The sequence below is a fragment of the Cavenderia fasciculata genome (genome assembly GCF_000203815.1).
Source record: "Cavenderia fasciculata unplaced genomic scaffold Scf_Dfasci-G-b-190b03.r1-5, whole genome shotgun sequence".
NCBI lineage: Eukaryota > Evosea > Eumycetozoa > Acytosteliales > Cavenderiaceae > Cavenderia > Cavenderia fasciculata.
Window position 1 is genome coordinate 193,540 of NW_004457711.1, and position 24,356 is coordinate 217,895.

General features: G+C 33.2%; 13 protein-coding genes across 13 annotated transcripts; 8 read left to right on the top strand and 5 right to left on the bottom strand.

The window, feature by feature from the left end:
* Window positions 1-71: 71 nt before the first annotated feature.
* Window positions 72-2,700, top strand: DFA_02553 (cyclin-like F-box containing protein; the record flags this gene model as incomplete). Its single annotated transcript, XM_004357220.1, has 4 exons — window positions 72-84; window positions 528-672; window positions 892-2,366; window positions 2,483-2,700. 4 exons carry the CDS (start codon window positions 72-74, stop codon window positions 2,698-2,700), a joined length of 1,851 nt encoding a protein of 616 aa, XP_004357276.1.
* Window positions 2,701-2,957: 257 nt separating this feature from the next.
* Window positions 2,958-4,960, bottom strand: DFA_02554 (uncharacterized protein; the record flags this gene model as incomplete). The annotated part of the gene is made up of 3 exons (XM_004357221.1): window positions 2,958-4,042; window positions 4,171-4,828; window positions 4,880-4,960. 3 exons carry the CDS (start codon window positions 4,958-4,960, stop codon window positions 2,958-2,960), a joined length of 1,824 nt encoding a protein of 607 aa, XP_004357277.1.
* Window positions 4,961-5,457: 497 nt separating this feature from the next.
* DFA_02555 (uncharacterized protein) lies at window positions 5,458-6,318 on the top strand (the record flags this gene model as incomplete). The annotated part of the gene is made up of 1 exon (XM_004357222.1): window positions 5,458-6,318. The coding sequence occupies one exon, from the start codon at window positions 5,458-5,460 to the stop codon at window positions 6,316-6,318; it is 861 nt and encodes a 286-aa protein (XP_004357278.1).
* An 82-nt stretch (window positions 6,319-6,400) lies between these two features.
* DFA_02556 (uncharacterized protein) lies at window positions 6,401-6,575 on the bottom strand (the record flags this gene model as incomplete). Its single annotated transcript, XM_004357223.1, has 2 exons — window positions 6,401-6,540; window positions 6,563-6,575. The coding sequence occupies 2 exons, from the start codon at window positions 6,573-6,575 to the stop codon at window positions 6,401-6,403; spliced, it is 153 nt and encodes a 50-aa protein (XP_004357279.1).
* A 206-nt stretch (window positions 6,576-6,781) lies between these two features.
* DFA_02557 (uncharacterized protein) lies at window positions 6,782-6,994 on the bottom strand (the record flags this gene model as incomplete). Its single annotated transcript, XM_004357224.1, has 1 exon — window positions 6,782-6,994. One exon carries the CDS (start codon window positions 6,992-6,994, stop codon window positions 6,782-6,784), a length of 213 nt encoding a protein of 70 aa, XP_004357280.1.
* A 73-nt stretch (window positions 6,995-7,067) lies between these two features.
* On the top strand, window positions 7,068-9,530 carry spiA (spore coat protein; the record flags this gene model as incomplete). The annotated part of the gene is made up of 6 exons (XM_004357225.1): window positions 7,068-7,671; window positions 7,946-7,994; window positions 8,139-8,187; window positions 8,349-8,370; window positions 8,531-9,242; window positions 9,332-9,530. The coding sequence occupies 6 exons, from the start codon at window positions 7,068-7,070 to the stop codon at window positions 9,528-9,530; spliced, it is 1,635 nt and encodes a 544-aa protein (XP_004357281.1).
* Window positions 9,531-9,677: 147 nt separating this feature from the next.
* Window positions 9,678-10,627, top strand: DFA_02559 (uncharacterized protein; the record flags this gene model as incomplete). The annotated part of the gene is made up of 2 exons (XM_004357226.1): window positions 9,678-9,720; window positions 9,972-10,627. 2 exons carry the CDS (start codon window positions 9,678-9,680, stop codon window positions 10,625-10,627), a joined length of 699 nt encoding a protein of 232 aa, XP_004357282.1.
* A 755-nt stretch (window positions 10,628-11,382) lies between these two features.
* On the top strand, window positions 11,383-14,393 carry DFA_02560 (tetratricopeptide-like helical domain-containing protein; the record flags this gene model as incomplete). The annotated part of the gene is made up of 5 exons (XM_004357227.1): window positions 11,383-12,075; window positions 12,144-12,288; window positions 12,386-13,134; window positions 13,208-13,751; window positions 13,825-14,393. The coding sequence occupies 5 exons, from the start codon at window positions 11,383-11,385 to the stop codon at window positions 14,391-14,393; spliced, it is 2,700 nt and encodes an 899-aa protein (XP_004357283.1).
* Window positions 14,394-14,908: 515 nt separating this feature from the next.
* DFA_02561 (uncharacterized protein) lies at window positions 14,909-16,483 on the bottom strand (the record flags this gene model as incomplete). Its single annotated transcript, XM_004357228.1, has 2 exons — window positions 14,909-15,165; window positions 15,250-16,483. The coding sequence occupies 2 exons, from the start codon at window positions 16,481-16,483 to the stop codon at window positions 14,909-14,911; spliced, it is 1,491 nt and encodes a 496-aa protein (XP_004357284.1).
* A 157-nt stretch (window positions 16,484-16,640) lies between these two features.
* Window positions 16,641-18,294, top strand: pigA (GlcNAc transferase; the record flags this gene model as incomplete). The annotated part of the gene is made up of 4 exons (XM_004357229.1): window positions 16,641-16,722; window positions 16,753-17,120; window positions 17,207-17,498; window positions 17,573-18,294. The coding sequence occupies 4 exons, from the start codon at window positions 16,641-16,643 to the stop codon at window positions 18,292-18,294; spliced, it is 1,464 nt and encodes a 487-aa protein (XP_004357285.1).
* A 781-nt stretch (window positions 18,295-19,075) lies between these two features.
* On the top strand, window positions 19,076-19,856 carry DFA_02563 (uncharacterized protein; the record flags this gene model as incomplete). Its single annotated transcript, XM_004357230.1, has 2 exons — window positions 19,076-19,464; window positions 19,538-19,856. 2 exons carry the CDS (start codon window positions 19,076-19,078, stop codon window positions 19,854-19,856), a joined length of 708 nt encoding a protein of 235 aa, XP_004357286.1.
* Window positions 19,857-20,093: 237 nt separating this feature from the next.
* Window positions 20,094-22,637, top strand: DFA_02564 (uncharacterized protein; the record flags this gene model as incomplete). The annotated part of the gene is made up of 7 exons (XM_004357231.1): window positions 20,094-20,127; window positions 20,754-21,093; window positions 21,192-21,491; window positions 21,832-21,878; window positions 22,002-22,063; window positions 22,122-22,270; window positions 22,559-22,637. The coding sequence occupies 7 exons, from the start codon at window positions 20,094-20,096 to the stop codon at window positions 22,635-22,637; spliced, it is 1,011 nt and encodes a 336-aa protein (XP_004357287.1).
* A 105-nt stretch (window positions 22,638-22,742) lies between these two features.
* ddx47 (putative RNA helicase) lies at window positions 22,743-24,350 on the bottom strand (the record flags this gene model as incomplete). Its single annotated transcript, XM_004357232.1, has 2 exons — window positions 22,743-23,787; window positions 23,872-24,350. The coding sequence occupies 2 exons, from the start codon at window positions 24,348-24,350 to the stop codon at window positions 22,743-22,745; spliced, it is 1,524 nt and encodes a 507-aa protein (XP_004357288.1).
* Window positions 24,351-24,356: the final 6 nt, after the last annotated feature.

Here is a 24,356-nt window from a genome sequence, read left to right on the forward strand (position 1 = left end):
AGAGTCAACCAAAACTACGCGACTGTCGCATTCATTCGAGTTCAGCATCTTTTCGCTATGCATCGACAAAAATGGAAATCCATTGTTTGGAGGTTTTTTTTTTTTTTACTCAGTCCCCTCTCTTTTTTATTTTTAAATAATAATATAACTATATATCGTCGTTTATCGTGTGGGAGAATGAAAATATGTCCAACAAGACATAACATTATCATCGTTTAGTATTATCATTCTTCTTCTTCTTCTTTTCTTTTACACTGTGTACTACTTATTACTTATACTTAACCAATAATAATAATAATAATTAATCCATCCTCCAATCCTATCTCCTTCTTTTATCCACCTACCACCCTCATTCATTCATTCATTCTCGTTTTTTTTTGTACAACAAGAACACAATAATAATAATATTCAGTTAGACATCGAGAGAGAGAATAATCAGAATATCAATCAATTTATTATTTATTTATTTATTTACCTATTCTTTTATTTATTAAATATTTAGATTATTTATTTATTTATTATTAAAGATAAGATGAGTAGTGTATTTCATCATAATCATAGTCATAATCATAGTCATCATCATCCACACCATCAACATAGTAATGTAATTATACATCATAGTCAACTTGGACATCCACTAGAGTTACTTGATTTACCCGATGACATTCTATTGTATATATTCACCTATCTCGATGAAAAGTCGTTGACACGAGTCGGACAATTGTCGAATTTCTTCAACTCGATCTCATCCAACCACAATCTCTGGAGAGAGCTGTTTCGTGTTAAATGGGGACCCATGTATCCTCTGGTACCCGTCTGCACCATCAACTGCTGCCACAAGTACTTTTCCGATCCCTACAGTAACCTCGAACCCATCAACAGACTGTTTAGCTACGCCTTTTACAAGAGTTTGATGATTCCACAGGCTATCCTATCGGTCATCCTATCGAGCTACAGTTTCAAGCAAATGTTCAAGTTTCGTAATCTTCTCTATCGATACTATCAACCACTGCTATCAGATGCATTGGAAATATTACAGAAAACTGCTTCTTTAAATCAACGTGGTAGTAGTCAAGGTAATGACAATGGTATTGAGAATAATGGAGAAGGAGCATTTTGGACTACTGTTCAAGTAACCAAACAACCTTCATTGGCAACGTCGACGATTGAAAAATCGATTGTACCCAATCAACGTGTATCGGTTCTTCACAATCACACATTGGTGCATCGTAACCTAACAACCTATTGCATACGTGTCACTCGTACCATTCCAACACGTATCCTCAAAAAGATGATGTCGTTGATACTCGACTATGAAAAGATCCCCCTATGGGACGTTGCATTGCGTCATTGCACGGGTATGGTCATCAAGAGTCCCGAGATTAACGGTGTCGACGGTCACGTCAAAAAGGTTGATATTCTCCATAAACAAATCATTGGCAATCTCTTTATGACCTATGTTCGCATGGTCTACACAGAGTCTTCAGACAATGACCGTTTCTTTGCAAGTCCAAATAGTAATATTCACAATGATTCAAATGATAGTACTACTTTTAAGAGTAATAGTAATAATAATAATAGTATTATTAGTTTTAATCATAGTCATAATCACAATCAACCTTCAATGATGTCATCATCTTCAACAACCAATCCAATTATTCATGATCAATTTAATAATATTCTACTTCAATATAGTTCACCATACCCTATTCAACCAACTCATAACAATAATAATATAAATAATAATAATAATAACAATAGTAATAATAATAATAATGAACCAACAACTACAACATCTGATTTATTGAATAATATTGGGTTATTACAATACCAATTAAATGAACAACACCAAGATATTATTAGAAAGTATCAAAGTGGATCACCAATCTCTTCAGATACTTCACAACACCAAGATAATAATGACGGTCGGGGCGGTGAAGATGATTCAGATGACTTTTCATCATCAACTGATGATTCAGATTCATTTGTTTCAGATTCTGAAGATGACGAAAGTGACCAAGATGATAGTAGTGAATCACTTTCAGATAGTGAAGGATCATTGGATATTGAAGATAGTATCAATAGTCATTTACATCATCCAAATAGTGTATATAATAGTAATGCTTATAGTAGTAAGAATCACTCACGTTATCGTAGAGAACAAGAGAGTGATGAACAACAAGATCAAGATCAAAATGAAGACAATGACGATGAAGAGGAAGACTTACAATCAAGTACTAGAGCTCCACTCAAACGTGTTCGTAGAAATAGTATTGATGAACCAATTTTATTATCTCCCATTCATATTGTTCAACATCATATTCCATTTCATATTAAAGGAATGAATAATCATTTAATTGATAAAGGTAAATACAATATATATATATACAATATACAATATATATATAAATTTATCTATAGATAAACATTTTGGATGGAACAAATAATTAATAATTCTTTTTTATTTATTTCATTTCTTTAGAAGTACAACCATTTAATTTGGATTGTTATGGAAGTGGATTTATTTTTGAACCAATTGGTGATGGTAAAGAGATAAAGATGACATATATATTACAAGTTCATCAAGAAGATTGGATGGATGATGAAGCCAAAGAAATGGTCGATGATTTGGCCATTTCAAGAGGTAGATCCATTTCATCTTTAATTTCACATGCCTATCATCTTTCAAGATCAACCTAAATCCTAAACCCCTAATCCATCACACACACACACACACACATATATAATATAATATAATATAATATAATCAAACAAAACCAACCGAGGAATTTATTTATTCAACAAAACCAACACAATCGACATATACTCCCCCTATACCTAAAAGGATACATAATGATATTTTGTATCTTTTATTTTCCTGCCCCCCAACTATTATTTTAAATAAATAATTTTGTAATTTAATTAATTAAATCCATGGATTTCTTATTCTTTTTTATTTATTTTGGATCATTGATTCTATCTTCAAAACTCCATTTCAATTCATATGAAGATGAAGCTATTTTTAAATCAAAATATAAATAAATGGGATCATATAGTTGTTGTTGTTGTTGTTGTTGTTGTTGATTGTTATTTGATTTTTGAGTGATGATCCCACCTTGAAGTGTTTGTGTTTCCAATACCAATACATTTCTATTTTTAGTGTCCAATCTTTGAATTGAGAATTGAAAAGTGTAGATGTGATCATCAGAGTAATAAGTATTATCTTGAATAATGATAGATAGAGATCTAACATTGGTATGGTTGATCACTTGGTCCAATCTAAACACTGCATTTTCAGAAAAGTATTTGAAGTTACATGTTAGATGAGTTGTATTTTGTGGTAGCCACAATTCTGATGGTGATTGTGAGATGATTCTCTTGCTCATCATTGAGCCGATTGAGAACAGTTTAGGATATGGCCACTGGCCTCTGTCACGGGTCATTTGTACTTTTAAATGTTTGATGATTGGTGGTATGTTGTCTAATGTGAAGGGTCCATCGACATTATAAAAGTCAAGCATTTCAAGATGAGGTGGATAGGACGATGGAAATTGCAAATCTGTTTGGCTACTTTTACCGGTTTCAAACACTCCCCAAGCAAGTTTCTCCAAATGTTGAGGAAGTGTAGATGGAACCTTGTCAACCCTTTGCTTTAGTTTAACGAGTGATGGAGGGAGGTTCCAGACAGGGTGATAGTATTCACCTATGATCGACAGATGAGTGAGACATGGTGGGAATATAACATTATCAAGTGATTTATCCTCGATAGTGATGGTATCAAATGTAACCCTCTGTACAGAGGGTGGGATGATATTGGGTGGAATTGTTTTATAACATCCTTTTAAATAGAGTTTCTTGATTGATTTGGATGATAATAGACTGATATTTCCATCGGTCAATAAACTTGCTGTCACATTTAAATTCTCCAATAGTGGCATGGTACATTCGTGTGGGATGTGTACATAGTGAGACCAAATGGTAAGAATCTTGAGTGAAGGGGGTACACTTATAGTGGTACGGAGATCTTCTTCTTCATAGTAGTCTATAGTGTCGTGAGGTTGGACAGGCTCTCGAGATCGATGAATCGGTCTTCCTCTACCCTATCTGTTTCTTTATTGGATAGGTAGATCTTTAGGGTCACGAGTGACGTCAATGAAAGGAATGTATTACGTGCAGGTATTTCCGTTGGTCTGAGAGTTAGACTAGTCAGACTGCTCGGGAAGACTGGATCCGGTCTACCACCACCACCACCACCGATACTCGACACACAATAACTCTTGAACTTTAATTCTGTCAATGATAAGAATTTAGAGAGACCCAACTCAATTGGAGTGTATTGTCGGGTATCGACATTTAATTCTAAAGTCTTGCGTGATGGGTGATGACCTAGACGATTCAACCATTTTGTAGAAACTACAAGTCGTTGAAGATTTGGTAACTGGGAGATAGAGTCAAGATCAATGACTACTGTATTTCGGTCATTTTGGTAGTCATGGTCATTGATGATAAGTGTCTCGATAGATGGTATGTCACGACATGCAATATTTAGTACCGTTGGGCCCAAGGTATTGTGCATCACCAAAGCAGTTGTAATGTTACTTTTATCAACTCTGGTTGCAGCAGAAGCAGAGATACGTTGTTGTATCCATTTTGGATAGCGTTTGTCAACTTCTTCATCAGACAGTATAACCTGCTGATCAGATATACTATTCTCCAATATATCTTTAAAAGACAAGAGTTTGAATTGAGTAGCTGTTGCTTGAAACTGTTTTGATTTACATCTACCTTTATCATCAATAACTCTTATTCCTTTAAACTGTATCAACCTCTTTAAACTACTATTTTGATATAACTTTTTACAAGTTAACAACAAACATACTATATCTACATTATCATCAATCTTTGATATGATATGTAGTAGTAATAGATTAGATATCTTGTCAATAGTAGGAGTAGACATTTACATCGACCCTTTATGATAGTATCATCCATAATACTATTTTTTGTGAGGTTTGGGTTGTGAGTCTACTGCTTTTTTTAATGTTGGCGTAGTCACGACCCATCACCCATCTTTCAGACAAAGTGACCAGTAGTTGGTGATTCATACTTTCTATTATTATTATTTTTATTATTATTATCGTCATTGTCATTACCAGGTGACTGTGCACCTTACCCATTCATTATCAATAGAAGAAGAGAAATAGAATATTAATCGTGTAGTATCATATAGTGTTGAAACAACAACAATAATGAATAAGAAAGATACGTCAACGAGTAGTAGTAGTAGTAACATCATCAATAATTTAAATTCATCATCATCATATATCTTTATATTATCTTTATATTCTTATCTATTTAATGAATAATAACCTTTAAGTAAAGGAGACAACATAGTATACTTTTTATATTTATATATATATATATACATATCAAACATAATTAATCAAACAAGAAACAATGGGTTCAAAATCAAGTAAACAACAACAACAACAACAACAACGTAGTACTATTAGTGGAAATAATAGTACTAGTGTACTTGGAAACAAAAATACAAGAAGAAGAGACTTGGAAAATGAAGAAGAAGAATCATCTGACGACAGTGATGAAGCAGATGATATATGTGACAAAAATAATAATAATAATAATAATAGAAATAATAATAACAATAAATTATTATCCTCTTCATCCTCTTCCACGTCACTATCTCCATCCTCTTCATTTTTATCTTTGGAAAATGCAGTCAATGTTGCGGGTAGTAGATTGACCAAACTACCAAATATTGTAATTGGTAATATATTCCATGTGATTGATAATAACCGTGATAAACTTGCTTTGTTTAATACTTGTAAAAAGATGAGAAGTCTTAGAAACTTTCTCTACTTTTCAAATATTGACATTGCACCTCCTCCCTATGGTCGTGATTATGATTATGCCTTTTTGGATTGTGCTGAAATGATTACACTTCCTCTATCCATTTATAATCATTTCATTTCAACCCTATATCATTTACCTGCTTTCATAAATAATAATAATATTGGTAATGAAGACGAAAAAAGACAAATCAAATTAAAATCGTTGACTATTTATGATTTTGAAGCTACTGGTATTGATTTGTCAACATTACCTAATTTTATCAATTGTATTACTTTGGTTGGTCCATTTAATTCTTCCGTTGGAATGGAAAATAATAATAATCAATTAAATAATAGTATCAATAGTTTATTAAGTAGTAATGGTATAACTCGTCAAAGAGAATTTATTATACCTGATCATGTTACTTCTCTAACTCATTATTATACTGGTATGAAACAACATTAATGAAATGAATGAATATATAAATATTTTTATATTAACTTTCTCTCTCTCTTTTAGGAAGAGGAAATTCACCACTTACAACATGTCATTTCCCAAATGTAAAGACATTGACTATATTACCACCACCAACTATAAGAGATTTACCTTCTTCACCATCACAATCTCTATCTTCTTCTACTTCTTCCACTTCCTCCCTAACTTCTACATCCTCTTCTGCTGTTTGGCCTAATTATAATAGTATACATACCTCCTTTACTCATCTATGTGTCACCAAAAATGGGTTGATTCCCAACATGTCGTTGTCACAATTGACACACATTCGATTCAACAATGAGTTTAATTCGCCAATCTATCCAGGTCTGCTTCCCAACACGGTCACTCATCTTCGCTTGGGTGAGCGGTTCCAGCAACATCTCGAGCCAGGATCACTGCCTGCATCGTTGCGATGGGTTTGTTTTGGCTTTGACTACAACTCGATGATTTCTGTTGGCGTATTGCCTGAATCACTCTTGCACGTCATCAATATATCACCTGCACCCGGATCTCTACCATCAAGACTACGCTCACTCATTCTCTCACCACATTTCAATAATCCTCTTGGTAAAGAGTTGGGTGAGAGTTTAAAACATCTTAGAACACTTGATATTGGTGGATTCAACCGGTTACTAGACGCTGGCATGTTGCCGCGATCTCTTGGTACCCTGGTCATTGGAAGATCCTATGACAATAGAATAGAAACATCTGCTCTACCAATGACACTGTCTAAAATAGTTGATAGAAGTTTACCACTTGCCAATGGTATATCCTATCCTCTGCTACCATCGACCATTACAACTCTCGAGATTGAGCATTATGACCAGTCAGTCAAAGGTGCACTTCCACAATCTCTAGACCGTCTCGTACTCTATCTTAACCCGTCCAACACCTCTGTCATCCATCTACCCCCTCACCTAACTCATCTTACACTTAAAGGTTGTCTCAAACAATCTTGGACATCAATCTTTCCACAACCTCTAAAAAGTTCAAGAGATAATGATAATAATAATAGTATGGGACTACTACCATTATCATTGACTCATCTTTCATTGTTGGTGACAACTAGAAATAGTCGACTTGATGAAAGAGTATTTCCACCTCGATTGACACACCTCAAATTTGGAGATAGTTTTGAAATTACTCAAATCAAAACACTGGCATTACCAGATAGCCTGTCGTATCTTTGGTTTGGCAAATCCTTTAACCTCCCATTTGGCAAGAATGTACTCCCACCTCACCTCAAGTTCCTTCGTCTCGGGTCAGAGTATGTCAACCCACTACAGAATCTACCCAAATCAATTGAAACCCTCTTAATTGATTGTCAGTACATTCATTCGTTGCCTGTCCACATTCCACGTATCAAGTTTGAAAATCGTTTCGATCTTGAAAACTTTACACTCTATTGTGGTTTCCCCTATCATTCAAATCAATTAATAATCTCTGAAAAAGAAAATGATGATGAATTTAATATCTAAAATAAAAATAATCTAGATAGAAAAGAGTAGTGTAGTCAGTCATTGTGTGAGAGGGGTGGGGGGTGATACTTTTGTTTTTCAATTGGAACATCGTATTTGGATTGTTTTTTTTTTTATAGTATCTAAACACATTCGTAAACACTCTTTTTACGATGTAATACCACTGTTGTATTGATAGAGAGTGTGTAATTAAAAGCTACTAGTTGTATTTTGACATACGTAACCACACTTATGTATAACAATATATTTCTAAAACAAGAAAACAAGATAAACCTAGTTGGACATGTGAGGAAGTTCAACATACTAATTAAGTAGCAATGCATTAGGAACCTATCTAGGAATGTTTCTACTTTCTCTTAGAGTATGAACCTTTAAAACCACCTCGAATTCCATTCAATTCAACAACACAAACAATAATTTAATTATTTATTTATTTATTTTTAACATTTATATATATTATTTATTTATTACCACCAATAGTAAGCAAATACTTTTATGTATAAGTACATTTAATTTATTTAGGAAACAAAAAAAAAATCATTCAGTATGTATAAAAAAAAAAAAAATAAAAAAATATATATATTTATATTATTTATTATCTTTCCAGAAAATAAATAAATAAATAAATAAATAAATAAATAAATAAATAAATAAATTTTAATATTTTTTTTCTATTTCTATTTAATATTTTTTTTTTTTTAAAGAAATGGAGAATCAAAATCAAGAAGGAACTTCACAAAGAGCAAGTGAATTCCCACCAGCTGAGAGTTTCCCACTCTCGACACCAGCACAAGCCACCAATGTTGACTCACAGTCGTTGATGGAAAAGGAACAAAACTTGATGCGTTGGGAACAAGAGTTGAGAGAACGTGAAAGAATCTTGCAACAACAACACAACGACCAATTATTGCACACCAATGCCGCCGGAGGATCTGTCGCTGCCGTCCCCGTCGTCCATGCCGGTGACTCGACCTACAACCACAACGCCGGTACCGCCGGTATGGGTCCACATGGAGATGTCCGTGGTCCAACCACCTACCAATACGAACCACTCGGTGAAGCCAACTACCCATCGTTCTTCCCAGTGACACGTTTCGCCGTCGAGGAGGATATTCCATATGCCAACCGTCGTCTTGTCCGTCTCTCGGCCGTCACATTTGCTGCCTGTGCCGTCGCTCTCATCTGGAACTTTGGTGTGTCCATTGGTGCCCTCACCATTGGTGCTCACGGTAACTTCTTTGTTGCCCTTTTCTACATGCTTGCCGGTATCCCCATCTGTTACTTTGTCCACCGTCGTCTCTACCGTGCCGCTCGTACCGGTGAACCACATGCCCAATACAATTTCCTTGCTGCTTACATGGGTCTCTTGGCCTTTAACTTTATTTTCTGGTTAGGTTTCAAGAAGTCTGGTATGCAGTATGTATCACAAAACAAACAAACCAACCAACCCTAAAACAACCAACCATATTAACCTCCTTCTTCTTTACTTCTTCTTCTTCTTTTAGTGGATTGATTTGGATGATTAATTTGTTCCACAATGATCATAATGCAGTCGGTGCTCTTAATGTCATTTCACTCTTCTTCTTTACCGTTACGTTGATCCTTGTCGCTGGTATCTTCTTCAAGGTACTCAGAACCACCTACACCAAGCGTAACACTGGAGAGCATAACATGTCCTTCAAGAGTTACTTGAAGAGTAGATAAACATCTTATCTTACCTTCAAAGTAAAATAGAAAATGAAAAATAAAACAAAAAGAACAACCTTATTTATTAACTAAACTTTGTGAAATAATAATTCAATTAATTACTTTGCTATTATTAACTCAAATTATTTGTTTGTTTGTTAACAAATGTCATCTTTATCTTTATCTTTATCTTCAACAACAACAACAAGTATAAACTTTGTGTCACTATGTTTAGAAATACAGTACTTAGGAAACAAATATTCTATTGGATACAAGTTATTTGTGAACCTTTGAAACAACCTAAATCACCGCATCGGTTTCGAACAAAGTATGAGATACAAGTATACGGATTACGAGGATCTATCAAGGGAAGTGACTTGATTCGATCTATATACCATGACTATGATGCTATTGGACAATATGCAATGACATGGGATTTTCTCAAACACTATATTTTAGCTTTGCCACCGCTAACGACCGACGATTATACTATTAAAGTAATTAGATCAAAAGCAATCAATCGATATTGTAAACACCGTAATGCAAACTTTCAAACATTTCTACACCTTGTACAATATTGGTCTACAATGTTTTCACCCGACACTGATCTATTGTCTGAAGTTGCAAGATCAGGTAATGTTGAACTAATCAATGGACTCATCAAAGGATACCGAGGTAGCATACATATTAATTATAAAGATATAATGGATAATGCATGTTATTATGGTCATTTGGATTTGGTTCGATATTGTTACACCAACAATACAATTAAAGAGTTTGGACCAAATTCATTAAATTGTGCAGTTATCATGGGACATGTCAATATTGTTCGTTTCATTCTAGATCAACATCTAGATGGTGGACAACAAAATCTTTTACATAAAATAACATCATCATCAATGGAAAGAGCAATAGAAAGAAATAATGGGATTGCAATGGTTCATTTCTATTTGTATGATTGTACAACTGACCAACAAACCATTCCAATTGATGATCTTTGTAAAATGGCTACCAAACATTCTAAATTGGATATTCAACAATTACTCGATCATTATAAACTTGAACAACAACAACAACAACTGTTATCATCGTCATCATCATCGTTATTGAAATAAATAAATAAAAGTATATACTTCTTTGGTAGATTTATTTAGGGTGGAAAAACACTTGATAAACAACATTCCTTTTCTCCAACCAGGGATTTCATCATCGGCCAAAGGCTATCGTCTAGGATATACCCAAGAATTACTTGCAGACGTCTTGTGCCTTTTAACAAAAAAAGGGAAAATAATAAAGATTAAAAGATAATTAGAAATTAATATCATAATGAATTAATATCAGTTTTATTAATACTTACGATCGTAGTATATGTAGTAGCTTTCTACATATGTACCAAGGTACAAGACGTCGTACAGTTAAAACTGTGATATATCCATAGATGGTAGCCTAGAGTCAATCATAAAATGCCTCGTATAAAGAAGAAGATTGTTTGTTTACCAAATGTTATTTGCCATCTTAAAAAATGTCTAGACAAGAAGTATATAATTTATATATATATATTTATTTATTTGTTTACTTTTAGGAATACAAGTAAAAAATGAGTTGGACAGGGCTTGGGTTGGAATGATGTTGGAGGAGAAAAAAAAAAAAGATTTTTTTCATTTTTTTTTTTTTATTTTCCCAAAGGTTTGATCTGAAAGGAGAGAGGTCACTCAAAGTCGTCCATAAGTACTTGTCATCATCTTCGTCGAGTTGTTGTTGTTGTGTCGTTTAAGTACAAGTACAAACTATTTTTGAAAACAAGATAGTTAGTTAGTAGTGTAGAGTAACTTAGAGAAAGAAAGAACGATCTTTTAACAGAGAGAGAGATATGGCACCTCCAACAAAAACAGCAGCAGCACCAAAAGAGGTTAAATTAACAACCAAAGACACCAACACACTCAAGACATTGTCTAAACTATTCGATGAACGTAAATACAAAAAGGCGATCAAGCAGGCCGACGCCTTTCTCAAGATTCATCCAACCAATGTCGATGCACTCTGCTTCCGTACATTGACACTCTACGGATTGAATCTAAAGGAAGAAGCTCACGCTGCCGGCAAACAGGTGGTTCGTGACAACATGTCGTCGTTTACAGCTTGGCATACACTCGGTTTCCTGCATCGTAACGACAAGAACTTCCCAGAGGCTCTCAAGTGCTTCCGTACGGCACACAGAAACAACAAAGAGTCGGTACAGATCCTCAAGGACATGTCGTTGATTCAAATCTTCCAACGTGACTATCCAGGCTTGTTGGACTCTTACAAGACACTGCTTCACTTGCAACCGGGTTACAAGGGTCATTGGATCGGACTCATCACTACCTACCATCTCATGGGTTCGCACAGCCAAGCCATCTTTATTCTCGATGAATTCATTAATGTGTTGGATCAGGAAAACGAAGGAATTCGTCGTTCTGAACTCATCCTCTACAAGGTTCAACTATTAGATGAATCAAATGAATTGGATAAAGCTCTATCTTTATTAAAATCTGATGCTAAATTTATTGTTGATAAACTTTGGGTAAGCAAACAAAAAAGACAAGACAAAGACAAAGATTAGATTACTAATTCATTCTTTTATTTTTGTAGGCAAAGAACAAGACTGGAGAAATTTACATTAAAAAGAATATGTTAAAGGAAGCTGAAAAAGTATTTACTGATTTGATTAAATTAAATCCAGATAATATGAATTATCATAAGAAGTTTTGGGAATCTAAAGGAATTAAATCAATTGGTATGAATTGAAACAAAGAAAGAAAGAAAAAAAAGAAAGAAAAAGAAATATTAATATTAATATTATTTTTTGTTTGTTTTTCTCTTTTATTTTTTAGAAACAATTACAAAAGAACAAATTGAAATATTAAAACCAATTTATGCTGAATGGGGAGAACTAAATCCAAAGAGTTTTGTAATTCAAAAGATTCCATTAAACTTTTTGCCATCAGACTCTGAAGGGTTTTTAATAAGATTGGCCAAGTTTTCTAGACACTTTTTGGTCAAGGGTATTCCATCACTCTTTAACAACCTCAAATCATTGTACAATGGTGGTGATGATAAGAAATCAAAGGTGATTGAAAAGTTCTTTGAAGAGACTTTGCAATCATTGATTGAAAAGGGTACACTTGTTGGAAGCGACCAACAAGAATCACCATCCACCTTGTTGTGGTGTCGTTACTTTTTGGCTCAACATTATGATCGTGTTGGTAAGATTAAAGAGTCGTTTGAACAAATTGACAAGGCCATCGAACACACCCCAACCAATGTCGACAATTACATTGTTCGTGCCAAACTCCTCAAGCACAATGGTGATTTGGTTGGTGCCGCCCAACAATACGAGCACGCCCGTCAACTTGATTTGGCCGATCGTTACCTCAACACAAAGAGTGCACTCTATGCTCTCCGTGCCGACGAAAGAGACAATGCCTCCAAGATTTTCAAAACTGTCATTGATCCAAATGACTCGACCATGTTTAACATTTCCGAGTACCAATGTATGTGGTATGAAAATGAATTGGGTCAAAGTTATTATAGAACTGGAGATAATGCAATGTCTCTTAAAGCTTTACATTTAGTTGATAAGGTAAAAATAGAAAAATAGAAAAAGAAACAAAAAAACAATTATTAATTCTTTTTATTTTCTATTTTCTTTTTAGGCATTCACAGAATTTATTGAAGATCAATTTGATTTCTTTAATCATATGCAGAAAAAGTTAACATTGAGAGCCTATGTTGACTTTTTAAGATGGGAGGATCAAGTATACAAGAATAAACCTTTCCTCGATGCTGCCAAGTTGTTGGTCAAGGTTTATTTGACTTTATTAAAGAAACCATATGTTAAACCAGTTGAAACAACACAATCATCAGCTGGTGTTGCCACCGCCGCCGAAACTGCTTCTGCTCCACCTACTACTACCGAACCAACCGCCACTACCACTCCAGTCGTCAAAGAAAATGAAAAGAAACAAAATAACAAACAGAATAACAAACAAACACCACCACCACCACCAAAGAAAGACGATGACGATGAAGTAGAAGTTGATGAAAAGAACAAGGTTGATGAAGATCCACTCGGTGAAAAATTAGCCACCGTTCCAAATCTTTTGGAACAAGCCAACAAATTCCTAAAGACAATGTTGAAATTCAATCCAGATTCAGTTGATGCTCATTTATTAGCTTGTCAATGTTATCTTGAAAAGAGTAAAAAAAAATAGAGAAAAAAAAGAAACAAATTAATTATTTATTAATCTTTTTTATTTTTATTTTGTTTTAGGAAAATATTTATTAATAATTCAATCATTATTAAAAGTAAAACAAGTTGTTCCAAATCATCCATTAATATTCAAGAATGTTGTAGCAATGTATAGACAAGTTGAACAACAAGCCGATACAACTGATGCATCGGTCAAGAAAATTTTGGAAGATGAAAAGGCAAACTTGTTTGATGGTGCCACTTCACTATTGCAGTTTGTCGAACAATACGCTGCCAAACACAAAGATTCACATGCACATCAATTCATTGCTGGTGAACAATTATATCATCTCACCAAGGATTCTGCCAAGGCTTTGGATTTGATTGTCAACAGTGTCTCTAGCAGTGCCACTGCCTCTTGGGACAATTGTAGAGAAAATCTCGTTCATTTGAAATCAGTATTCTGTGACATTGGCAAGATTGATCAATCATTTGCCGATAATCTCATCCAACAATACACTGAAAAGTGTAAGATTAGATTCCCATTGGCTAATTATTTCCAACCTCCAAAATCAATTGAACAATCAACTGAAGAATCAACTACTACTACTACTACAACTACAACAACAACAAACGGAACTAGTAATTAAATAAATTAAAAAAGAGATAACAAATTAATTAATTAAATAAATATTATTACAGTAGTAGAGAGATTGAAATAAAATAGAATAGATTGATTAATTATTTACCTCTATGGTTTCAACAAAATAACAATACCCTCCCTCTTTAAAGATGATTCTTACCAAGATAACAAATCTGGAGAGTGGTTGTGGTTTTGAATCATCCAAAGCAAAGAGGCAACAACAAGAAGAAGAGTCCGTTTGTTTCAAAATGAAAAGTCATATCTGTATGTGTCGCCATCATGTTTGAGTGCTACTCTACTTTTCAAAATTAATTTGGTGATGATGTTCAAAGCTTTAACAAAACTCAAAGCTTTGAACATCATCACCAACCTAATTTGAAAAGTAGTGTAGTTTATTATCTTGTTCATTATTTCTTTTGATTTGCTAGTGCACATAATAAAATACTAAATTAAATAATAATAATAATTATTATATTTACTACTTTATCGATGGGATGGTACTACTACTACTACTACTTTACTTTATCTTAGACGATTAAATGTAGGCTTACAATCACCACCAACATCAGTAATATTATAACCAAAATAATCTAGTGTTGTGTTTAGAGTGATTGCATCTTTAATTCTCTTTTCCAATACTTCTTTTTCATCTTCATTTCGATTGTCAATGTTGTCTTGGTTGGATGATACTACAAATTGAATTTTAAGGTGTTTAAGATTGGGATGTGTATTTTGACTGATAATCAAAAGGAATGATTCATTCAATGCACTATAATCAACTATATAATTTTTAAATAAATAAATATTAAGTGTTAATATTAATATTTTAAATTTTGTATTGTTTAATAAATAAATAAACATACAATTAATATTATGATGATATAAAATGATTTTAAATCTCTCTAATGATTGACTTAGAATATTGGTTGAAATGATCGATGTGAAAAAGAATTCATAATTTAATTTGAGTGTTGTCATTACTGTATTGTCTCTGAATGCTTCCATATATCTTTGTTTGATAGCTATTTCAGTGTTGTTTGGTGTCACTCTATAGATATTAAAGTATTTTACTTTTTTGCATTCTCTGATTGCATTGAAAAGATTTTCCACAAGATTGGGATCATCATATCCCTCGGCCATACCAATTCTATCTTCAAGAGCATATACATTTCCAGGAGGTTCTTTATCGGCTGCCCAAAAGTACTCGATTTCATTGATATCTTCACCATGATCACTTGAAAAAACTTCGAATAGCATACCGGGGGCAAATCCATACGAAAGGTTCACCTTTAGATGTGTCTTGTAGGGTACTCTAATAGCATTAAACCAAATATCTTGTGTACCAAACTTGTTGGAATCCTCGTCTTGGTCTGCTGGTCTTTTATTACCAGACATTTGAAAGATTCTGAGCTTTTTGATGTTATTAACAACTATAAAAGCCCCTAGGATTTTATCAGCCAAAGAGATTACCTCCTCTGGTGCTAAATCTTCTTCTTCTTCTTCTTCTTCTTCTTCTTCATCATCATCTTCTTCTTCTTCTTCTTCTTCTTCTTCTTCTTCTTCATCTTCATCTTCATCTTCATCTTCATCGATACCATGTAGTGGCAAACGCATTGTAATGGTGAGACTTGGGAACAATCGTTCGGTGGTATGGAGAGTTTTGATAAAAGAATGTTCCAGGTGGGATTGATGAAGGTAATCTGGGAAAACAGTGATGTGTTCCAATGGCAACGGGTGATTGTCATTGATTGTTTTCTTATCGATGCCTTCGACAATTTCATAGAATGCGTTATGGATATAGTCAGTGTTGGCACCCAAAGTCAATGATCGTAGTTGTTTGATGATAGAGTATTGATTTGATTGAGCGAGCATCATCCTAACCAATATCGATACATCGTTACTACATATACTATCAGACCAGATAGTAGATATCATCGATGACACTACTTTAAACCAATGTTTGGATACCCGTGCCAATTGATATGATTCCTCTGAAAAGTTGTAATATTTCTTTTTAAATACTCTTACTACATCTTGTGATAGTATATACTCTATAATCTCTGATTGTATTATTAATGGTATTGATATTGATGTCATCTTTTGACTGCAGTTGTGATACAAATGAATTTAATACACTAAAAACCAATATTGATATTGGCTAGGAGCTCACTTCATGTTCAAGAAAAGCTACCGTGGAACTTTAGTTTTATTAAAGAGATATAAAAAATAAATAATAAATATATATATATATATAATGAATGACCATCATCAAAGCAATAGTATAGTTAATTATATAAATAGTAATACAAATAATAATAATAATAATAATGATAGTAGTAACAACAATCAAAATAATAATATAATAGGTACATCAATGATGATGAATCAAAACGAATTGAATACAATGCAACAACAACAAGAGACATCACCAACTCGAAAGACCTATAGAATAGCAATGGTATCTGACTTTTTCTTTCCTAATATGGGTGGTGTCGAAGAACATCTTTATCAACTGTCACAATGTCTCATTAAACGTGGCAACAAGGTCATCATTATAACACACAACTATGGTAATCGATTCGGTGTCAGATACGTCACCAACGGTCTCAAAGTATACTATATGCCACAAGCACCATTCTACAATCAATCTTCATTCCCAACACTCTACTTTACATTTCCTCTATTTCGTCAAATTCTAGTTAGAGAAGGTATTGAAATTGTTCATTGTCATCAGGTACCTGAAAAGATAGAAAAGAAACTAAAGATAACAAACAAACAAACAAACACTATTGATTAACATTTTGATTATTTAATGTTTAGGCATTCTCAACATTGGCACATGAAAGTATATTACATGCAAGAACTATGGGATACAGTACATGTTTTACTGATCATTCATTGTTTGGTTTTGCCGATGCATCGTCTATACATATGAACAAACTACTCAAATTCTCATTGTCTGACATTTCTCATGTCATTTGTGTATCAAATACAAGTAAAGAGAATACTGTATTACGTGCTCAACTAGATCCTCATCTTGTATCTGTCATTCCAAATGCTGTAGATACTACTCAATTCACTCCTGATCCTTCAAAAAGAGATCCTTCAAAAAGTATGAAAGAAAGAGAGAAATCAAATCAAATTTGTTGGAATATATTACTAATATATATATATTATTTACTCTAGTAACAATTGTAATTATGAGTAGATTAGTATATAGAAAAGGAATTGATTTGGTCATTGATATCATTCCAAATATTTGTAAGAAATTTCCAAATGTACATTTTGTGATTGGTGGTGATGGACCAAAGAGAGTGACGTTGGAAGAGATGAGAGAGAAACATCAGCTGCATGAACGTGTCGAGTTGTTGGGTAGTGTCAAACATTCAAACGTCAGAAATGTATTGGTGCGTGGTGACATCTTTCTCAACAGCTCTTTGACAGAGGCATTTTGTATTGCCATTGTTGAAGCTGCTTCTTGTGGACTCTATGTAGTGTCGACCAAGGTCGGTGGTGTTCCAGAAGTACTACCACATCACATGATGAGTTTGGCTCAACCAGTATCAGAAGACTTGGAGGAAAAGTTAACACTTGCTATCCTTCAACTTAAAAGTACACCACTCGAAACACATGCACAGGTAAAAGCAATGTACGATTGGAATGATGTTGCTCGTCGTACAGAAGCTGTTTATGAAGTCATCTCACATGCTCCCAAAGTACCGTTTATCGAACGTCTACGTAGATTTGTCGGGTGTGGTCTATGGGCTGGTAAATTAAATTGTATGGTTGTTGCTCTTGACCATTTATTATGGCGTTTTCTAGAATGGTACAGTCCTCGAAAGGATATAGATCCTGCTATCGATTTTCCAAGTGATCAAGATAATAATAATATTAATAATAATAAATAAGATATAAGAACACACACACACAACAAATTGATCGAAAGATATAGATAGATAGACAGATAAATAATAATCATATCATGTGATTAAGACCTATTCTTTGAAACAAAGACTATCTATCTTATCTGGGATTGTCAAAAAATGGAATTGAAGAGAAAAAGGAAACAAAAACCATCATCGATGATCAACTGACACTGGTTGTAGATAGATTCACTATTGTGATATCACAATCACTGACTAACTCGTCCGGATCATATTTTTAAGAAAGTGAGGGTGAGATCCAATCCAATTTTCTAAAACAGTGTGTGTGGTGGTACCAAGATTTCACACAAACCATCACATCTACCTCCAACTTTTTTTTTTTTTTGATTGCCATATGAGTGAGTAGTGGGGCCGGCTCCACATCGTCTATCCAACAACAACCATAATTCATATTTTTAAATTGAATTATTAAACTTGTCATCATCACTAATTGGTTGACACCAAATTACACACAACACTCAAAGGTAGAGGAGAGAGGAAGAACAAACACACACAAAATAATAATAGTATTTACAGATAAATTGGTGGTCGTATTTTTCTATTTAATTATTTAATCAACGAGTTAACCTATTTATAGAACATTCATCATAGTAGTAGAGGATAGTAGTAGTAGTTAGAAGTAGGAAAAAAGGTTTAGAGAGAGAAAGAAAAGCAGTGGATAAAACTGCGGTCATCCATTTCACTTTAATATATTTACACATATATATAATCTGTACATTCATTATTTATTATTTATTTATACAATATGGATAAAATAATTTTAATAACCATTACAACTATATTATTACTTGGTATTGGAAGAGGAACAGTAGAAGTAGTAGTAGAAGGACATAAAATATTTCCATATATACTTAGTAGTGGCTTTTTGATCAAAAAATATGAAAATATAGATTGCACTGGTCAAATCAACCATATGTTTTATACAGAAGAAGATACCAATGATGTTTGTATCTTGCCATATGACTATTACATGGATTGTAACATCGATGACAAGACTTGTAATTTTGGATTCTGTTGTGAATGTAAAAACAATTGTTCGAAAAAGCTATCGGTTGGTGAATGTTACTATGGTTACAAATTATTCTTTGAACCACTAGACTATAGGAACAGTGATTGGAGTATAGTTACTACAATGTATGTATCAATAATAAACACAACAATATAAAATTTCCAAAACTAATACACAAATTTGTTTTTTGTCAAACAGGAAATATGCTAGCAATCCAAATGCATGTAATATGAGACCAGATGGAATAGCATTATCTAGAAAATCATGTTCCAAACTTCAAAGATATGATGTTTACACCCAAACATTATATGAAGAACTTACACAGATTAATTTCTCACTTGATGAACTTTCAATTGGAGTAAATTGTACTGAAGATTGTGGTGATTGTGGATATGTTGGTACTGCCCTATCATTTTATTGTTTAGGTGGAGCTGGCCCTGGTCAAGAAGACTATGTTGCAATGATAGGTGATTATTGGTGGTTTTCAAATAGTCGTCGTAGTACAGAGAATTATTAATCAATAATAATAATTAAACTTTTTACAATTTTGAATCTGTATAATAAATCATAATCTATATCTATTTTTTTGTTCAAATATATATTTTCAATGGTCGGTGATTATGGTGGTGAACAAACTGTCGTCGCAGTACAATGAATTAAGTTAATTATTATTATTATTATTATTATTATTAAATTTTGAATTTTTTTTGTTCAAATATTTTTTTTTGCAATGAGAATGAATGGTTGATATGCAATGAATCATGCATATCATATCACCTACTTTACTCGTAAGATGATTTGAAATCTTTGATCAAAAAAATAATGATTTTACTGTTTATTTTTTTGAAAAGTGTGGGCAGTACGAGAGTGGCGCGAAAACCTTGACTCCCACCCACTCATCACCCACATTTTGATGAACCATCAATAATTATTTTTCAGTGTGGGTGATTGATGTTGTTGATGATGTTGTTTGATCGATCAATCAGCAAAATAACCTTCACATCACATGTAGATGATGATGGTTTTGAAAAGGGGAGTGTAAAACGTCACAAATTTTTTTTCATTGCTATTGTATGTTTCCTCCACCATCAATACAATAATAACAATAACTCTAAAACAAAACATTACTCTATATTTTTATAATTTTTTAATTTTTGTTGTTGTTGTTCTCTTCCCTTGTCCAAATTCAGATCAAGATCAAATCAATCCAAGATATCTTATCATTAATAATAATAATAATAATAATAATAATAATATTTTAACCCAACATCTTTATATTTAAATCTAAAAATACAATATTTTTAGTTTTAGTTTTCCTCTTTATACTTTTTTTTTAATTTATTTTAATTAAGAATGAAAATAATAGATTTAATTAAAATATTAATAGTTATTTTAGTACCATTATATTTTATAGACTCTAATAATAATCAAAATCAAAATGGAGTTGCAGAAGCAGCATTTCCTTACATTATAAAGGATTCATATATCATTAAACATTACGACTCAATAGATTGCACTGGTGAAGTGAATCAAATGATTCATCTTGAACCTGGAGCCAGGGATGTTTGTTACTCTCCCTATGAATATTTTATGGACTGTGAAAAGGGGAGTCGAAAATGTCATTTTGGATTCTCTTGTCAATGCAAAAAGAATTGTTCCAAATTATTGCAAGTTGGAGAATGTTTTATTGGTTATAAATTATTCTACGAACCTTTGGATTACAAAAATCAAGATTGGTGTTTAATATCTACTATGTATGTATAACAGTGTCTATTGATCAAGTTATACATACCAGGATTAACAAATATTAATATTCATTGATTGAAATCCTGTTTTTTTTTTTATTCAATAGAAAACTTGCCAACAACCACCCAGAACTTTGTAGATCGAGACCTGATGGTATCCACTTTTCAAGAAAACATCATTGCGCCAAAACATTGCGATATGACTTTGACTATGAAAGACAACATGGCTATACGATTAAATCCGACTGCGATATCGAAAGAGTAACTTTTCATAAGGGCTGTAACAGTGACTGCAGTTCTTGCCCAATTAATGCAACCCTTAGAGCACCATACTGTTTTTCTTCGGATGTACCCGGTGGATCAGATTATCTTTCTTCATTTGGTGACTATTGGTGGTTTTACAAAGCGTACCTAAGTTCCGAGAGATAATAAATATATATAACTATAAATATAAATATAACTGGGTATTAATAAAAAGAGACACAACATCTAAAAAACAGAAAGAAAATAAAATAAAACAACATTAATTAAATGAACAATAATAATAATAATAATAATTAGTAAAGAAGAAGCATAGTATATGGAAACTTAAAAAAAACAACATTAATTAAAAGAATAATAATAATATTAATTCAATCTATTAGACAGGAAATAAATAATCTTTCATATATATATACATTTATAATCTATATTTTTGTTTGGTTTTGTGGTGACAATTTATATTAGTTTCTTTGTATGTTTATGTAGTGTGAGTGCAGTCAATCACAACATCAAATCAAAGAGTTGGCAATTAAGTAAGTATTCAACTATCTCTACATGTAGTATGGATGTTTCCTCCTGATCCACTATTTCCATGTTTTTTGACCTAGTTTAGTAATGTAGTAATAATAAATATCTATATATTCCTTTTCATCTAGATCCATTAATCTTTAATTTATTTAAAATTATTTTTGAAGAAAAACCATCGAATGACATACAAGTCAGTTTTCTTGAGTGTTTTGATTTTGTTTGAATATCGCGATACATTCAATATATAGATAATCATCTGTACCACCGCAGTGATGATATTCAGAAATATATTCAAGAGGTTCTCAACAGAGGGAGAAGAATCTGATAAGAAATCAAATGCAAAGAGAAATATAATCTGGTTCTCTTTGATATCTGCTTCATCATTCTTGGTTTTCTTGTTTGTAAAGAGAAAACAACTAAAGAACTAAAGAACTAAAGAAAAGAATCATCAAAATAGTAATAGTAATAGTAGTAATAAGTAACAACAACAATAACAATAACACAACGAATCAAGATAGCAATCATTCATATATAATATAAACACACACGAGTATCTTCACAATCAATCAACTAATCAACTAATCAATGTATAAAAGTAATCGACACAACTTGAACAACCAAACAAGAACACAACTAAACTAAAAACAACGCAAATACAAAGAGATCTCTTCTTCTTTTTGAATAGAACTTGTTCGGATATACCCATACCATTCATTCATTCATTCATCATTTCTTCTTTGAATGATTATTTCCTTTTTGAATAAAAGAGGTATCATAGAGAGAGATATTTAATTATCATATTTCTCTCTCTCTCTATAATTTAAGATATATTATATATTATATATTTATTAAACTCTTTTTCCGCGCATTTAATATTTCTTTTTCTTTTTAACTTCCTTTTTGTTTACTGATTTCTTTTTTAAATAGGCAGAACCAGTTCTTTCTGAATCTTCCATAACTCTGGTATCTTCTTTAACTTCGAGGCTGGCAAGACGTGCAGCTTCGTTGACGGCTTCGAGGAAAACAAGGACGCTAGACGACTCACTTGGGAATTCCTCCAACTTTTTAGAGAGGGCAAATTCGATACGTTGGTACACTTCGACATCGTATTGGGTAACGAGGGTGATGGCACGACCAGATTGACCGGCACGGGCAGTACGACCGACACGATGAACATACTCTTTACTATTGACTGGAATATCATAGTTGACGACGAGACCTACACTTGGAATATCGAGACCACGAGCAGCAACATCGGTAGCGACCAAGATATTTTTGACCGATGACTTGAACTTGTTGAGTGAAGCAAGACGTTTGGTTTGATCCATATTTCCGTTGATTGGGATAGCTCCCAATCCAAGATTACGTAGCATCACTGAAAGACGGTTGGAAGCGGCACAAGTAGCCACAAAAACAATGGCAGAGTTGCCAGACAGCTCGTTGAGGATATAGGTGAGGTAACAGTCTTTGTGTTGGTATGGAATGAAACAATATTGTTGGACAAGTGTGTCGACCGTAGAGTATTTGGTGCTGGCGACTTGCACCTTGATGGGGTTGACCAGCGATGCCTTTTGGAGTTTAGCAACCTTTGATGTCATGGTAGCTGAAAAGAGGTAGGTATTTCTATTCTTTGGAATGACTTTTAAGATCTTGTTAATTTCCTCTTCAAAATCCATACTCAGGAGACGATCGGCTTCATCCATCACCAAAAACTTGAGTGCCTTTAAATGGAACCCCTTTGTATTCTCTAGATGATACATGACACGACCCGGTGTGCCAACTATAATATGTGGTTTTCTTGCCAATACCATTGCCTGTTGCATTACATCCATACCTCCTACCAATACTCCACATTTAACTCCAATCACTGCTCCCAATGCTTCAAATTGTTGTGAAATTTGGAATGCTAATTCTCTACACAAAAAGAAAAAGTAGTAGTAGTAGTTTAGTAAAGAAGATAAGTATGTTTATATGTTGATATTTGTTGATTGAACATACCTAGTTGGTGATAAAATTAAAGCAAATAAAGGTTGTGGAGATTGTAATAATTGTTGAAGGATTGGAATGGCAAAGGCAGCAGTTTTACCTGAACCAGTTTGAGCAAGACCTATAATATCTCTACCGGCGATAGCATGTGGTATAGATTCTCTTTGAATTTCAGTTGGTTTCTTGAAGCCCATTCTAACACATGCCTCTATGATTTGTGGATGCATTCCCAATTGATCAAATGTTGTATTTTCATCGAGTTTAGAGTTTTCAACTTTATCTATACCATCATCTTCTTCATCTGATGATATAACATCATCTAATGCTTCTCTTTCTAATACCTTTTTCTTATTATTATTTGATTCTTCTTTTTTAATTACTTTTTTGGTTGATGATGATGGTGCTGGTCGAGATGCTGATTTAGGTGTTGTTGTTTTCTTTGCTACAGAACTACCAACACTAGCACCTGATGATGATGATGGTTTAACCATTATTAT